The following is a 16,936-nucleotide window of genomic DNA, read 5'->3' as shown; positions in this document are numbered from 1 at the left end:
GCGCAGTCACCTCCCCACACACAGGAGGGCGCAGTCACCTCCCCACACACACAGGAGGGCGCAGTCACCTCCCCACACACACAGGAGGGCGCAGTCACCTCCCCACACACACAGGAGGGCGCAGTCACCTCCCCACACACACAGGAGGGCGCAGTCACCTCCCCACACACACAGGAGGGCGCAGTCACCTCCCCACACACACAGGAGGGCGCAGTCACCTCCCCACACACAGGAGAGCGCAGTCACCTCCCCACACACAGGAGGGCGCAGTCACCTCCCCACACACAGGAGGGCGCAGTCACCTCCCCACACACAGGAGGGCGCAGTCACCTCCCCACACACAGGAGGGCGCAGTCACCTCCCCACACACAGGAGGGCGCAGTCACCTCCCCACACACACAGGAGGGCGCAGTCACCTCCCCACACACACAGGAGGGCGCAGTCACCTCCCCACACACAGGAGGGCGCAGTCACCTCCCCACACACACAGGAGAGCGCAGTCACCTCCCCACACACACAGGAGAGCGCAGTCACCTCCCCACACACACAGGAGGGCGCAGTCACTTCCCCACACACAGGAGGGCGCAGTCACCTCCCCACACACAGGAGGGCGCAGTCACCTCCCCACACACACAGGAGAGCGCAGTCACCTCCCCACACACAGGAGAGCGCAGTCACCTCCCCACACACAGGAGGGCGCAGTCACCTCCCCACACACACAGGAGAGCGCAGTCACCTCCCCACACACAGGAGGGCGCAGTCACCTCCCCACACACACAGGAGAGCGCAGTCACCTCCCCACACACAGGAGGGCGCAGTCACCTCCCCACACACACAGGAGGGCGCAGTCACCTCCCCACACACAGGAGAGCGCAGTCTCCTCCCCACACACACAGGAGGGCGCAGTCACCTCCCCACACACAGGAGGGCGCAGTCACCTCCCCACACACACAGGAGAGCGCAGTCACCTCCCCACACACAGGAGGGCGCAGTCACCTCCCCACACACACAGGAGGGCGCAGTCACCTCCCCACACACACAGGAGGGCGCAGTCACCTCCCCACACACACAGGAGGGCGCAGTCACCTCCCCACACACACAGGAGGGCGCAGTCTCCTCCTCACACACACAGGAGGGCGCAGTTACCTCCCCACACACAGGAGGGTGCAGTCACCTCCCCACACACAGGAGGGTGCAGTCACCTCCCCACACACAGGAGGGCGCAGTCTCCTCCCCACACACACAGGAGGGCGCAGTCACTTCCCCACACACAGGAGGGCGCAGTCACCTCCCCACACACACAGGAGAGCGCAGTCACCTCCCCACACACAGGAGAGCGCAGTCACCTCCCCACACACACAGGAGAGCGCAGTCACCTCCCCACACACAGGAGAGCGCAGTCACCTCCCCACACACACAGGAGGGCGCAGTCACCTCCCCACACACAGGAGAGCGCAGTCACCTCCCCACACACAGGAGAGCGCAGTCACCTCCCCACACACAGGAGAGCGCAGTCACCTCCCCACACACAGGAGGGCGCAGTCACCTCCCCACACACACAGGAGGGCGCAGTCACCTCCCCACACACACAGGAGGGCGCAGTCACCTCCCCACACACACAGGAGGGCGCAGTCACCTCCCCACACACAGGAGAGTGCAGTCACCTCCCCACACACACAGGAGAGTGCAGTCACCTCCCCACACACAGGAGAGCGCAGTCACCTCCCCACATACAGGAGAGTGCAGTCACCTCCCCACACACAGGAGGGCGCAGTCACCTCCCCACACACAGGAGGGCGCAGTCACCTCCCCCCACACAGGAGAGTGCAGTCACCTCCCCACACAGGAGAGCGCAGTCACCTCCCCACACACAGGAGGGTGCAGTCACCTCCCCACACAGGGCCCAGAAGCGGCAGCCATTGTCCCAGAAGAGGTCAAATAAGTCCTATAAGTGACCCCAATAAAGTACCCACCTCACTATTCACAACCCCCTTATATCTAATGCCCTGTGGGGAGGAGCACAACGTCACTTAAGAGAAGAACAGGGGCAGAATGGCTGAATTAGGCCCTGAACCCCCAGAATGAGTGCACTGGGCGGGCCCGAGGAGACACTGGGGGGCGCTGTAGTGTGTTGTGCGCCATATTCCCCAACCAGGGGCAATCCTGTGAGAAAGTAAGCCAGTGACAACCACAGTGCCGACATCTCGGGTCCTGTAATGCTGCCAGTCATACTGATATTACCATGAAAGCTATAATGGAACCATAATAAGCCCAACCGGAGTGTCATTATAACAGTACCAGCCAGAGTGTGACCATGACTGTACCACCCAGAGTGTGACCATGACTGTACCAGACGAGGTGTCACCATGACAGTACCAGCCAGAGTGTTGCCATGACAGTACCAGCCAGAGTGTTGCCATGACAGTACCAGCCAGAGTGTTGCCATGACAGTACCAGCCAGAGTGTGACCATGACAGTACCAGATAGCGTGTCACCATGACAGTACCAGCCAGAGTGTTGCCATGACAGTACCAGCCAGAGTGTCGTCATAACAGTACCAGCCAGAGTGTCGTCATAGCAGTACCAGCCAGAGTGTGACCATGACTGTACCAGCCAGAGTGTGACCATGACTGTACCAGCCAGGGTGTGACCATGACAGTACCAGCCAGAGTGTCGCCATGACAGTACCAGCCAGAGTGTCGCCATGACAGTACCAGCCAGAGTGTCGCCATGACAGTACCAGCCAGAATGTCGCCATGACAGTACCAGCCAGAGCGTGACCATGAGAGTACCAGCCAGAGTGTTGCCATGACAGTACCAGCCAGAGTGTCGCCATGACAGTACCAGCCAGAGTGTTGCCATGACAGTACCAGCCAGAGTGTCGCCATGACCGTACCAGCCAGAGTGTCGCCATGACCGTACCAGCCAGAGTATCAACATGACAGTACCAGCCAGAGTGTGACCATGACAGTACCAGCCAGAACGTGACCATGACAGTACCAGATAGCGTGTCACCATGACAGTACCAGCCAGAGTGTCGCCATGACAGTACCAGCCATAGTGTCGCCATGACAGTACCAGGCAGAGTGTCGCCATGACCGTACCAGCCAGAGTATCAACATGACAGTACCAGCCAGAGTGTGACCATGACAGTACCAGCCAGAACGTGACCATGACAGTACCAGATAGCGTGTCGCCATGACAGTACCAGCCAGAGTGTTGCCATGACAGTACCAGCCAGAGTGTCGTCATAACAGTACCAGCCAGAGTGTGACCATGACTGTACCAGCCAGAGTGTGACCATGACTGTACCAGCCAGAGTGTGACCATGACAGTACCAGCCAGAGTGTCGCCATGACAGTACCAGCCAGAGTGTCGCCATGACAGTACCAGCCAGAGTGTCGCCATGACAGTACCAGCCAGAGCGTGACCATGAGAGTACCAGCCAGAGTGTGACCATGACAGTACCAGCCAGAGTGTCGCCATGACAGTACCAGCCAGAGTGTCGCCATGACAGTACCAGCCAGAGTGTCGCCATGACAGTACCAGCCAGAGTGTCGCCATGACAGTACCAGCCAGAGTGTCGCCATGACAGTACCATCCAGTGTCGCCATGACAGTACCAGGCAGAGTGTCGCCATGACCGTACCAGCCAGAGTATCAACATGACAGTACTAGCCAGAGTGTCGCCATGACAGTACCAGCCAGAGTGTTGCCATGACAGTACCAGCCACAGTGTCACCAGAAGAGTACCAGCCAGAACGTGACCATGACAGTACCAGCCAGAGTGTCACCATAACAGTACCAGCCACAGTGTCACCATGACAGTACCAGCCACAGTGTCACCATGACAGTACCAGCCAGAGTGTCGTCATAACAGTACCAGCCAGAGTGTCGCCATGACAGTACCAGCCAGAATGTCGCCATGACAGTACCAGCCAGAATGTCGCCATGACAGTACCAGCCAGAGCGTGACCATGAGAGTACCAGCCAGAGTGTGACCATGACAGTACCAGCCAGAGCGTGACCATGAGAGTACCAGCCAGAGTGTGACCATGACAGTACCAGCCAGAGTGTCGCCATGACAGTACCAGCCAGAGTGTCGCCATGACAGTACCAGCCAGAGTGTCGCCATGACAGTACCATCCAGTGTCGCCATGACAGTACCAGGCAGAGTGTCGCCATGACCGTACCAGCCAGAGTATCAACATGACAGTACTAGCCAGAGTGTCGCCATGACAGTACCAGCCAGAGTGTTGCCATGACAGTACCAGCCACAGTGTCACCAGAAGAGTACCAGCTGGAGTGGTGCTATGAAAGTACCAGCCAGAGTGTCACCATAACAGTACCAGCCACAGTGTCACCATAACAGTACCAGCCACAGTGTCACCATGACAGTACCAGCCAGAGTATCAACATGACAGTACAGGCCGCAGCGTCACCATATCCGATGGATGGATCTGTACGACTATGGCGGAGCCTTTACGTGTTTGGCGGGGCCTACGTATATGTTGCATGTAACAGCAGCGACCAGACCTAGCTCAGATCACTGCTGGTTAACCATTTAGATACCACTGCCAGTCACTAACACTGGCATTTTTTTATATTTATTATTTTTTTTATCATTTTCTCGGTACTTTGGATGATAAAATAAAATGAGGCAATTAAAATCTACAAAAATAGTCTAGAAAAAAAAAGTACTATAGTACTAAAAACAAATAAATAAAAACTATATATGGGATCTGACATTATACTGTCTGACTTCATTTTCAATAAAGTTTTTTATTGTAATTGCTGGATAAACACATCACACAGTATAATCAAGGTTTATTAACACTTCCTAACGACAGGCGGCGGTTTACGGCCACAGATAACATCTGCTCGGCGGTTGGGGAAAATGTGAGCCTCGCTTTCATTCCAACATGGCGGATGTGGGAAGGCTCTATCTCAAACAAGGGTCTGCTGATGTATAGGGGACTTTCAGATCCCCCTCGTGACCGGCGCTTCCTGCTTTGTCATGTGACCCGGCCGCCTGCGTTATCCACGGTGACAGCGGCAGAGCGGGGGTCCCCGGGAGGTAAGAGCTCGGGGGGCGCATGCTCATTGCAGACGGGTCAGAAGTGAAAGTGGGGGAATTGCTGATGGAAGGTTGTGAGAGGTCACGTGGTGGAATGGAACGTGGTGGGACCTGAGCATTCTAATGGAACGTTCATGCAATTTACCGTATATACTCTAATAGAACCTGGGTTATATAATGTACATGGCATAATAGATAGTAATATAACAGAGTAACCCCATATATAACATTTCTGGGACCCTATGTCCTATTTATATGGGGCAGCCGATGGTGGGGGACACAGAATATGGAAGGGGTCAATTTGCTCCCCCCGACCCCCCCACCAATCGCTCCGGCATCAGCATGCACACAGCAATGTATGGACTCATACGCTTTCCATTGAGCATTTGCACAGTGTTTTGAAAGATCATTTGGGGGTCCAAGAACCTGGATCCCCCAGTTATTTTTGCCAAGGGGCCCCATGAGAAGAGATGGAGGATCTATCTTCCTTTACTCCAGGCTCGAGTACTTGTGGTTGTCATGCATCGTAATATAGAGAGGAGTTCACGAGTTTAAGGGTCATGTCCGTATTCTGTGCCCGATGGACGGGGGTCCTGCGAGTCGTCGCCTTCTTATAAGGGTCCGCAGCCCTTCTTCGGTGCACATGCAGTGTAATCTGGGCCGCCAGCAATGTGGTGGGGACAGCTCTGCCCAGGCCTCACAGTTACATGTGCACACCGCATCTATGGAGTGGGACGCTGTATGCTATGGTTGGCACTGGTGTCTTCACAGCTACAAACAGAGCACAGCAGTTTAACCCCTTAAATGTCACTGTTGTGATTGACAGTGGCATCTAATGGGTTAAACTGCTGCGATCAAGCGCTAACTTTGACTTCAGCAGTTAGACTCCGGTGTGATAGATCTGCCATCCGATCCATAATCATCCTTTAATTCATGTTTTTTTTGTCTTATATGTCTAGAAGTTGGGGATGACGTCGGCGGTGGAGCGCACCGATGATCTGGTGAGGGAGTATCTCACCTTCAGGGGATTCACCAACACCTTGAAGTATTTTGACGCGGATATTAAAGCGGACAAGGAGAAGGGTTTCCGTGTAAGTCGCAATCCAGGTTTTCCTTGTCTTATTGTCATTCTGCAGCTTCTTTTTAATCTCTTATTTAAAGACGATCTGTCACTTTGCCTTAAAATGTTAGTTTGTTTACCTGGTGTAAACGCCGCTGTTCTCCTGAATCCGGCGATGTTTTACTTTTGTTCCTGCTCCTCTCCGTTGCTGAGATATGGCCTCGTTTCCTTGCTTATAAATCTGGGATTATTAGCCAAGTGGGCGTGGTTCTTGACTATTCCGTGGCCCACACCCACATTGGTAATAAGACTAGATCTATATGCAGGGCAGAGGAGGCCATATCTCAAGAAGGGAAAGTCACAGGAACTAAAGAAAAACATCGCCGGATTCAGGAGAACAGCGGCATTTACACCAGGTAAACACAAATATATATTTTTGGGAAGTGACAGGTCCCCTTTAAGGGGGAGATCAAGTCAAAATGATCCTCAGAATCAAATGATCATTATAAGATCCAGGCAGAGGTTGGTATATTGACTTTATTGTGTCCTCATTCCCCCAAAAATGCCACATATACCCGGACCTGGTCTACAAAAGAGGCCACATAGATTATAATGCCAAGGGACCTTGATGTGGTTGGGCTCATAAATCTACCGTATCTGGTTATAATCAATACTTACTAGTCCTGGGTTCAAAGGTTCAAAAATCTTAAATTAAGTCTGCAAAATAATGTGGAATTGCTGCAGTATAAAGCATGGTGGAGGGCCAATGTATCAGGTCACGTTCCTATTTGTAGCTATTGTTTTTGGTAAGGTGGATCGGATTGTGGATCAATTACTGCAGTTTATCCAGAGCTATGACCTGAACGGGCTGCTGGATTACTGGAGTTACCTGGAGCGGCGCCTCTTCAGCCGACTGGAGGACGTCTATCGCCCGACGGTTAACAAGCTGAAGACCAGCCTGTTCCGCTATTATCTGGTCTGCACTATACAGGTACAAGTGTGTATATTTCAGACACGCAGGGTTAATGTCATTTTACACTTTTGTTAATCCGCCTAATCAAAGTTTGCTGTAGACTGTAAAGCGAGATTTTTTTTTCCCCCTGTCTGTAGTGACGCCAGTCTCACCACTAGGTGTCAGCAGCGTGTAACTGTTATTTTCCCCATTGCTTTGGTGATTGACATATTATATTATATTACAGAGCAGCCGGACGGACAAAGCACACGACTTCTTCCAGAAGCAGGCGCCGGAGCTGCAGAACCAGGCGGAGTGGAAGGAATGGTTCGCGCTTCCTTTTCTCCCTGCGCCCGATGTTAACCCGACCTTCTCCACGTACTTCTCCCGGCAGTGGGCAGACACCTTCACTGTGTCTCTGCACAACTTCCTCAGCGTCCTCTTCCAGTGCATGCATATCCTTCATGGGAAAAGTGAAAAGACAGGGGGGCGATAAATCCTGGAGAACTCACCCCGAAATATTAGTGCTGCAGATACAATTCTGCTAATCTCCCAATATTCCCTGTGTGTTCAGGATGTTATCTTCTGTAATGTGACTGCACCAGCAGAATAGTGAGTGCAGCTCTGGAGTATAATACAGGAGGTAACTCAGGATCAGTAATGTAATGTATGTACACAATGACTGCACCAGCAGAATATTGAGTGCAGCTCTGGAGTATAATACAGGAGGTAACTCAGGATCAGTAATGTAATGTATATACACAGTGACTCCACCAGTAGAATAGTGAGTGCAGCTCTGGAGTATAATACAGGAGGTAACTCAGGATCAGTAATGTAATGTATGTACACAGTGACTGCACCAGCAGAATATTGAGTGCAGCTCTGGAGTATAATACAGGAGGTAACTCAGGATCAGTAATGTAATGTATGTACACAGTGACTGCACCAGCAGAATAGTGAGTGCAGCTCTGGAGTATAATACAGGAGGTAACTCCGGATCAGTAATGTAATGTATGTACACAGTGACTGCACCAGCAGAATAGTGAGGGCAGCTCTGGAGGATAATACAGGAGGTAACTCAGGATCAGTAATGTAATGTATGTACACAGTGACTGCACCAGCAGAATAGTGAGTGCAGCTCTGGAGTATAATACAGGAGGTAACAGGATCAGTAATGTAATGTATGTACACAGTGACTGCACTAGCAGAATAGTGAGTGCAGCTCTGGAGTATAATACAGGCGGTAACTCAGGCTCAGTACAGAAATTATGTGCCTTTTAATATCCTCCTATTTAGTAAGTTTACAGGTAAAGTACTTCTTTTTTTATATAGATTGTGAGCGGATGTTGGATGATTATGTGCGGTGATCTCCATTAGCAGATCTGCTCGTTATCACTCATCTCATAATCTCCCATTTTGCCTTTTTGTTCCTTGATCACTGGAACCGTCTGAATCCACAATTTAGCTTTGGTGGTGACTAGAGGAAAAAAAACAAAAAAAAATACTAAATCTAAAACCGAGACAAGTGAAGCTTTTACTGATTATATTTTGTGTCTTTATAAAGGACATTAATTTGAGCTTAGAAATATTATCTAAATATATGCATTGATCAGAGGCGGATTTTCTCTTTAACGATCCCTGCACCTATTCCAACCATCCTCAGCTTTGATGCGGAGTGTCAGCGAATCTTCCATATTCAGGAGGAGAACGAGGCCCTGAGACAGAAGGTGGGTGCAGCCGGGCGAGGACGGAGAGCGACGTGCCGCTATCTACATCACAGCAGAACTGCTCTCTGTACGTGCAATTGGGGACCCCCCCATGCGCCAAAGCAGAAAGATACTAACAATCCAGGTTCTAGTGGACCCCGGCCGTCCGCTCAGAGGGATCAGTGGGATTAATATATTTCATTGTGTTGCTTTTTACCATAACTTTTACATCTGTTGTTTTCTTAGCTCTTTGCTCTGCAGGCGGAGGCACACCGACTGAGAAAAGAAGGCGACGACGGCCCTATGGTGCACCATAAGCTGCCGCACTATGTCTCCAACATGGACCGTCTGGGAGACTCCGAGCTGTGAGTGAAATCAGGACAACACGATTATATGTGACTACTATAATACTGCCCCCTATGTACAAGAATATAACTACTATAATACTGCTCCTATGTACAAGAATATAACTACTATAATACTGCCCCCTATGTACAAGAATATAACTACTATAATACTGCCCCCTATGTACAAGAATATAACTACTATAATACTGCTCCTATGTACAAGAATATAACTACTATAATACTGCCCCTATGTACAAGAATATAACTACTATAATACTGCCCCCTATGTACAAGAATATAACTACTATAATACTGCCCCCTATGTACAAGAATATAACTACTATAATACTGTCCCCTATGTACAAGAATATAACTACTATAATACTGCCCCTATGTACAAGAATATAACTACTATAATACTGCTCTTATGTACAAGAATATAACTACTATAATACTGCCCCTATGTACAAGAATATAACTACTATAATACTGTCCCCTATGTACAGGAATATAACTACTATAATACTGCCCCTATGTGCAAGAATATAACTACTATAATACTGCTCTTATGTACAAGAATATAACTACTATAATACTGCTCTTATGTACAAGAATATAACTACTATAATACTGCCCCTATGTACAGGAATATAACTGCTATAATACTGCGCTCACAGTAATGTTTTGCTCATATTCCCAGTACGATGATTTCCAGCCAGAGAAGCTCCGGGTCCGCGGTGCAGTCTCAGAAGACCTCCGGGTTCCTCTCTTCTTTGCTGCCGCAGAGTAAGAAAGTCGTCCCCCGACCTCCTCAGGCCGCCATGTCGTCTCCCACACAGAGCGCCGCTGGTCTCCCCCTGAAGAAAGAACCGGGGAACAGTCAGGTATACATATTTCTAGTGTAATGTGTGTCGTGGCTGATAACAGAGAACAATACCATAAGCGATTTATCAATACTAATTAAATATTACTGTTTTCATGCTCAGAAAACAAAAGAGACCCTCAGTGTGACGAAGGAGGTGAAGAGTGTGACCAGCGTGCTCGGCGCCCCGGCCGTGCCTGACGTCGGAGTGGTGCAGCAGAGGCAGCGGCGCCTCCAGGAGAGGAAGGAGCTGTTCTCCAAGACGCAGTCACAGGTGAGAAGACATATACAGGAGACGTGTACAGAGAGAGTGGGGGAGGGGGGTCTTAAAATGTTCCCAATCATAATATTGATGGGTCGGGTTAGTTGGGCAAGTCTGAGGCTAGGAAGAGCAATCGAGAGAATAGGGGCAGCACGAGAGGAAACCTGAAAATGTGACCGCACTAGAGGAAAGGTGGACGGTAGGGTGAGGAGAAGATGGAGGAGGAAGGATAATGGGCCACGTTTGGTAAGAGATGGCGGTATTAATGTATATGATGTCCTGTCCCTCACAGCAAAGCCTGGAGAAGAAGCCGGAAACGGGGGACGCAGAGTCCGAGCTTCGCCCCGAGACGCCACATGACCCGGTGGATGCTCTGATGAAGGGGGTGAAGGGGAGCGCGTCGGGCGGAGGGGAGAAAGCGGAGCAGCCGTTCATCGTGCTCAGCCAGGACGAGTACGGGGAGCACCACTCCTCCATCATGCACTGCCGGTAACCCCCGACCTCTGCCTGCTCCGGAGCATAAAGATGGCTTTCCATGTTGTTTACCATATTTCTGCTTGCTGTCAGTGAATGGAAACATTCTGTATTTTTATCCGTCCTTACCTGCACTGACACATTGTAACAAACGTATGGCTTGTTTTTGGCTTTTCAGGGTGGACTGCTCGGGCCGACGTGTCGCCAGCCTGGACGTGGACGGGGTCATCAAGGTTTGGTCCATCGACGGTATAATGCAGACCAAGGCGTCGGCCATATCCAAATCTGCCCTCCTGTCCCTGGAGTGGGCGACGAAGAGGGACCGACTGGTGAGTGCTGTGGGGGTCCGAGGCACCGCGCGCCTTGTGTCTCCATAGTGGCACACGTGGCTCCTGTCTGACCACGCTCTCGTTCTTCCCGGGCGCAGCTCTTGCTGGGCAGTGAGGTTGGCACCGTTCGCCTTTATGACACCGAAGCCAAGAAAAACCTCTGTGAGATCGGGATCTCTGACGAAATGCCCAGGTGAGCACTGCCCGAGGGGCGCAGGGTGTAGAGGCGAGCGCTGCCCGAGGGGCGCAGGGTATAGAGGCGAGCGCTGCCCGAGGGGCGCAGGGTATAGAGGCGAGCGCTGCCCGAGGGGCGCAGGGTATAGAGGCGAGCGCTGCCCGAGGGGCGCAGGGTATAGAGGCGAGCGCTGCCCGAGGGGCGCAGGGTATAGAGGCGAGCGCTGCCCGAGGGGCGCAGGGTATAGAGGCGAGCGCTGCCCGAGGGGCGCAGGGTATAGAGGCGAGCGCTGCCCGAGGGGCGCAGGGTATAGAGGCGAGCGCTGCCCGAGGGGCGCAGGGTATAGAGGCGAGCGCTGCCCGAGGGGCGCAGGGTATAGAGGCGAGCGCTGCCCGAGGGGCGCAGGGTATAGAGGCGAGCGCTGCCCGAGGGGCGCAGGATATAGAGACGAGCGACGTGTGACCCTAAAGATGTCTCTGCTCATAGGATCCTCTCACTGGCGTGTAACCCCAGCGGGACCTCATTTGTGTGTTCAGCCGCGGCTCCATCATCCGCCCTAGATCCTCCCAACCCCGGGGCAGGAGAGAATGGGGGCAACCAAGTGCCAGGACGACTACTACTGTGGGACACTAAAACCATGAAGCAACAAGTAAGGGCGGTGTATAGGGTGTTACTCCAGAGCTGAACTCTCTATTCTGCTGGTGCACTCACTGTGTATATACATTACATTACTGCTCCTGAGTTACATCCTGTATTATACTCCAGAGCTGCACTCACTATTCTGCTGGTGCAGTCACTGTGTACATACATTACATTACTGATCCTGAGTTACCTCCAGTATTATACTCCAGAGCTGCACTCACTATTCTGCTGGTGCAGTCACTGTGGATATACATTACATTACTGATCCTGAGTTACCTCCTGTATTATACTCCAGAGCTGCACTCACTATTCTGCTGGTGCAGTCACTGTGGATATACATTACATTACTGATCCTGAGTTACATCCTGTATTATACTCCAGAGCTGCACTCACTATTCTGCTGGTGCAGTCACTGTGTACATACATTACATTACTGATCCTGAGTTACCGCCTGTATTATGCTCCAGAGCTGCACTCACTATTCTGCTGGTGCAGTCACTGTGTACATACATTACATTACTGATCCTGAGTTACCTCCTGTACTTGTCTGCGTTCTCTCCCTCCACAGCTGCAGTTCTCTCTACAGCCGGTTCCCATCGCTGTAAACTGCACCTCATTCAATCATAATGGTAATTTACTGGTGACCGGAGCCGCGGATGGTGTCATCAGACTTTTTGGTAAATGCTGCTATGTACTTACATACCAGAAGGCATCTGTTTATTTTTCCTTTAAAATAAGCCCCGCCCTTTTGTCAGTTTAGCCGCAGTGGACGGTGTTTGGAGGAGATGATGCAAGATCCGGCGTCTTTGTCTTTACTTCCCTTGCTGTTTATTTACGCATATTTCCTGGCGTACTGCCTCTTTAAATAACGTGTCCTTGTGCCCGCTGGCTGTGTAATGTGTCTCCTTTCCGCAGACATGCAGCAGCACCAGTGCGCTATGAGCTGGGAGGCGCACAGGGGCGAGGTGTACTCTGTGGACTTCAGCTACGATGAGAACGCCGTGTACAGCATCGGGGAGGACGGGAAGGTGAGAGCGGATCACGGGGGTCGTAGTCATCGCCTCCTGCAGGATCTGACTACACAGGGTTTGTTTGTAGTCTGTTACCATGGAGACACATAAAGCTGTATACACAAAACAAGTAGATATTTTTAATGGCAGACCATTCGCAAAGTTGCAACTTTACAGGTCGAGGTGTTGCAACAATGTCCACAGCTGGTTTGGGGGTTTCCGGCAGTCTGATCCCCACTCATCTCATATTGATGCCATACGCTAAGGATACGCTATCATCACAAAGTCTGCGGCCCATCGTCCATTCACATCACTAAATACACCGTATAATATGGAAAGCAGACAGAAGATTATCAGCTTCCCCCTTCCTTGCTGACCATTTCCCCCACCCCCCCTTTCTTTCTGACCGTCCCTCCCACCCCCCTTTCTTTCTGACCGTCCCCCCCCCCCCACCTTTCTTTCTGACTGTCCCCCCCACCTTTCTTTCTGACTGTCCCCCCCACCTTTCTTTCTGACTGTCCCCCCCACCTTTCTTTCTGACTGTCCCCCCCCACCTTTCTTTCTGACTGTCCCCCCCACCTTTCTTTCTGACTGTCCCCCCCACCTTTCTTTCTGACTGTCCCCCCCACCTTTCTTTCTGACTGTCCCCCCCCCCACCTTTCTTTCTGACTGTCCCCCCCACCTTTCTTTCTGACTGTCCCCCCCACCTTTTCTTTCTGACTGTCCCCCCCACCTTTTCTTTCTGACTGTCCCCCCCCACCTTTTCTTTCTGACTGTCCCCCCCCACCTTTTCTTTCTGACTGTCCCCCCCCACCTTTCTTTCTGACTGTCCCCCCCCACCTTTCTTTCTGACTGTCCCCCCCCACCTTTCTTTCTGACTGTCCCCCCCCCCCCACCTTTCTTTCTGACTGTCCCCCCCCACCTTTCTTTCTGACTGTCCCCCCCCACCTTTCTTTCTGACTGTCCCCCCCCACCTTTCTTTCTGACTGTCCCCCCCCACCTTTCTTTCTGACTGTCCCCCCCCCACCTTTCTTTCTGACTGTCCCCCCCCACCTTTCTTTCTGACTGTCCCCCCCCACCTTTCTTTCTGACTGTCCCCCCCCACCTTTCTTTTTGACCGTCCCCCCCCCCCCCACCTTTCTTTCTGACTGTCCCCCCCCCCACCTTTCTTTCTGACTGTCCGTCCCCCCCACCTTTCTTTCTGACTGTCCGTCCCCCCACCTTTCTTTCTGACTGTCCGTCCCCCCACCTTTCTTTCTGACTGTCCGTCCCCCCACCTTTCTTTCTGACTGTCCGTCCCCCCCACCTTTCTTTCTGACCGTCCCCCCACCTTTCTTTCTGACCGTCCCCCCCACCTTTTTTTCCTGACAGTTTCCAGTTCACAGGTCAGTGTATTTTTTTCTTTCCAGTTTATTCAGTGGAACATCCACAAGAGCGGGCAGAAGGTGTCGGAGTACTCGCTGCCCCCTGACGCCACGGGCCCCTTCATGCTGTCTGGGTACAGCGGGTACAAACAGGTCCAGTTTCCTCGCGGACGACTTTTCGCCTTCGACTCGGAGGGAAACTACATGCTGACGTGCTCCAGTAATGGCGGCGTCATATATAAGGTGACATTGGTGACTGCGGCTGTGCTGCAGGCGGTGCGGACTCATCTGATGTAGCAGAGCCGGCGGTGTCCTTCTGCTCTACCTTCTCCCTCTTTGTTTCCGCAGCTGAGCGGTGACGGCAGCACGCTGGAGACCTGCCTGTCGCTGGGCGGGCACCGGGCGCCCGTGGTCACTGTGGACTGGAGCACGGCCGTGGAATGTGGCACCTGCCTGACCGCCTCCATGGACGGGAAAATCCGGCTGACCACCCTGCTGGCCCAGAAATGAGCGGCGCCCCCCACAGGGGACGAGCCTCCGGTCTGCTCTGACACATTGTAACAAACCCGCAGCAGTGGAGCGCGGCTCTTGCTGCCTGAGCTGGGAGAAGCTTCTGTCTTATTCTGCCCATTCACTGACCGCAAGCGGAGGAAGTGACACCTGACGTCTGAGGAAGCTGCAGAACTTATTATAACGTAGCAGTCTCCATCCTGTCCTGTTTATTGATTTCTTAGGGGCCAATACTGGGCCATTGTTACCATTCTGGGCACTGGGAAAGCTGGGTGAGCTGTGATGGTGGACCCGGTGGTGACCCAGCTTTCCCAGGATCAGATATATTTAATTAGTGGAGATCACGGACTTTTGGGACCAATCGTAAGATCTGCTCCATAATTGTAGCGTCCGACAGTGACTCATCTCAGGACTGGAGCAGACGCCATCATGGCCACCGCCGCCACCACCGAACATTCCAGAGAAACCGTCAGTATTATCTGTATCATTGTATTACTCCAATAAAACCAAACGTAGCGTTCCCCTCCCCCGGCAGGGGAAAAAAGTAGTCCTGACTCCGCCTCTTATTTATAAAGGGATGGTGGCGGCGGGGTTAATGCCACAACGTCCATAAGATGGCGCCTCATAGAAAATCACAACAGGAAGGGGGGGTTCAGGACGCACCGACAACAGGCGACCAGTGCTGAAATATATCTGTAACAAGAAGGTAAGGGAGGAGCCTATTAATGGTGAGAAGGAGGGCCTTATCAGAGGGACTGCCCCCCTGCAGGGAGGAGCTTTTCCACAGTGAAGAGGAGGGGCTTAATGGGACTGCCCTCACCCCCCCCCCCCCCCCCCCCGCCTTGCCTGGAGGAGCTTATACTGGTGAGGAAAAGGGACGGGCCCCCTGCTGGGAGGAGTTCAACCATAGTAAGGAGGAGGAGCTTATTAAAGGGACGGGCCCCCTGCTGGGAGGAGTTCAACCATAGTAAGGAGGAGGAGCTTATTAAAGGGACTGGCCCCCTGCTGGGAGGAGTTCAACCATAGTAAGGAGGAGGAGCTTATTAAAGGGACTAGCCCACTGCTGGGAGGGGCTTATCGATGGGACTGCCCCCTCCCTGGGAGGAGCTTATCTTGGTAAGGAGGAGGGTCTTAACAGAGGGACTTCCCCCCCCCCCCCCCCCCCGCAGAAAGGACCTTATCCATGGTGAGGAGGAGGGGCTTATCAAAGGGACTGTCCCCCTGCAGGGAGGAGCTTATTCATGGTAAGGACAAGGACCCTTCAAACAAACTAAATAGACTAAATATAAGAAGGAGCTAGCTTACTACTGCAAGGGGGTGTGGCTTATCAGAGACTTCTCCCCCCCCCCCCCCTTGCTGGGAGGTGCTTATCAAAGGAACTGGCCCCCTCCTGGGAGGACCTTGTCAAAGGGACTGGTCCCACTGCTGGTAGTTTATCCATGGTAAGGAGGAGGGGCTTGTGAAAGGGACTGGCCCTCCTGCTGGGAGGAGCTTGTCAAAGGGACTGGCTCCTGCTGGGAGGAGCTTATCCATGGTAAGGTGCTGGGAGGAGTTTATCCAATGCAAAAGAGGAGGGGCTTATCAAAGGGACTGGCCCCCTGCTTGGAGTTTATTCATGGTAAGCAGGAGGGGCTTATCAAAGGGATTGGCTCCTGCTGGGAGGAGCTTATCAATGGTGAGGCGGGGCTTATTAAAGGGACTGGCCCCCTGCAGGGAGGAGTTTATCCATTGTAAGGAGGAGGGGCTTATCAAAGGAGCTGCCCACTGCTGGGAGGAGGGGCTAATAAAAAAACAAATAGGGACTAGCCAGTGTTAAAGTGAGCAGCTTATTAAGGGGAAGCCACATCTCCCTTAGGCTATGTTCACAGAGGGCGTTTTTTTCTGCAGCAATCTTATCTTATGGCAGGAAGTCTTCTGGTGCTTTTGTTTTTTGCATTTCCCCAATGACTTGTAGGGTGAAAAACCGCGGCAAAACGCTGAAGAGAATAGACGTGCGCATTCTAAAGCACAGCACAAAACAGGGAAAAGCGGCAGGTGTGTGTGTGTAGGGGTGTGTGGGTGTGTGTGTAGGGGTGTGTGTGTGTGTGTAGGGGTGTGTGTGGGTAGGGGTGTGTGTGTGTGTGTGTAGGTGTGTGTGGGTAGGTGTGTGTAGGTTGTGTGGGTGTGT

General features: G+C 52.3%; 1 protein-coding gene across 2 annotated transcripts; it reads left to right on the top strand.

Annotated features, from left to right (window-relative positions):
• The first annotated feature begins 4,943 nt into the window (after positions 1-4,943).
• Positions 4,944-15,316, top strand: WDR91 (WD repeat domain 91). Of its 2 annotated transcripts, none has more exons than XM_075343809.1 (16): positions 4,944-5,076; positions 6,036-6,167; positions 6,948-7,127; positions 7,336-7,543; positions 8,733-8,815; positions 9,056-9,159; positions 9,842-10,025; positions 10,128-10,277; positions 10,558-10,754; positions 10,918-11,068; positions 11,167-11,261; positions 11,730-11,892; positions 12,454-12,562; positions 12,801-12,913; positions 14,305-14,502; positions 14,608-15,316. In XM_075343809.1, exons 2-16 carry the CDS (start codon positions 6,045-6,047, stop codon positions 14,767-14,769), a joined length of 2,220 nt encoding a protein of 739 aa, XP_075199924.1. In that variant the 5' UTR covers positions 4,944-5,076; positions 6,036-6,044; the 3' UTR covers positions 14,770-15,316. The 2 variants fall into 2 exon arrangements, with proteins under 2 accessions (XP_075199924.1, XP_075199923.1); XM_075343808.1 differs by having other exon boundaries at positions 4,945-5,076; positions 9,041-9,159.
• The last annotated feature ends 1,620 nt before the right edge of the window (positions 15,317-16,936 follow it).

This window comes from Anomaloglossus baeobatrachus, chromosome 4, assembly GCF_048569485.1.
Source record: "Anomaloglossus baeobatrachus isolate aAnoBae1 chromosome 4, aAnoBae1.hap1, whole genome shotgun sequence".
NCBI lineage: Eukaryota > Metazoa > Chordata > Amphibia > Anura > Aromobatidae > Anomaloglossus > Anomaloglossus baeobatrachus.
Note: the sequence above shows the minus strand (reverse complement) of the source record. Positions and strands in the feature narration are given on the sequence as shown.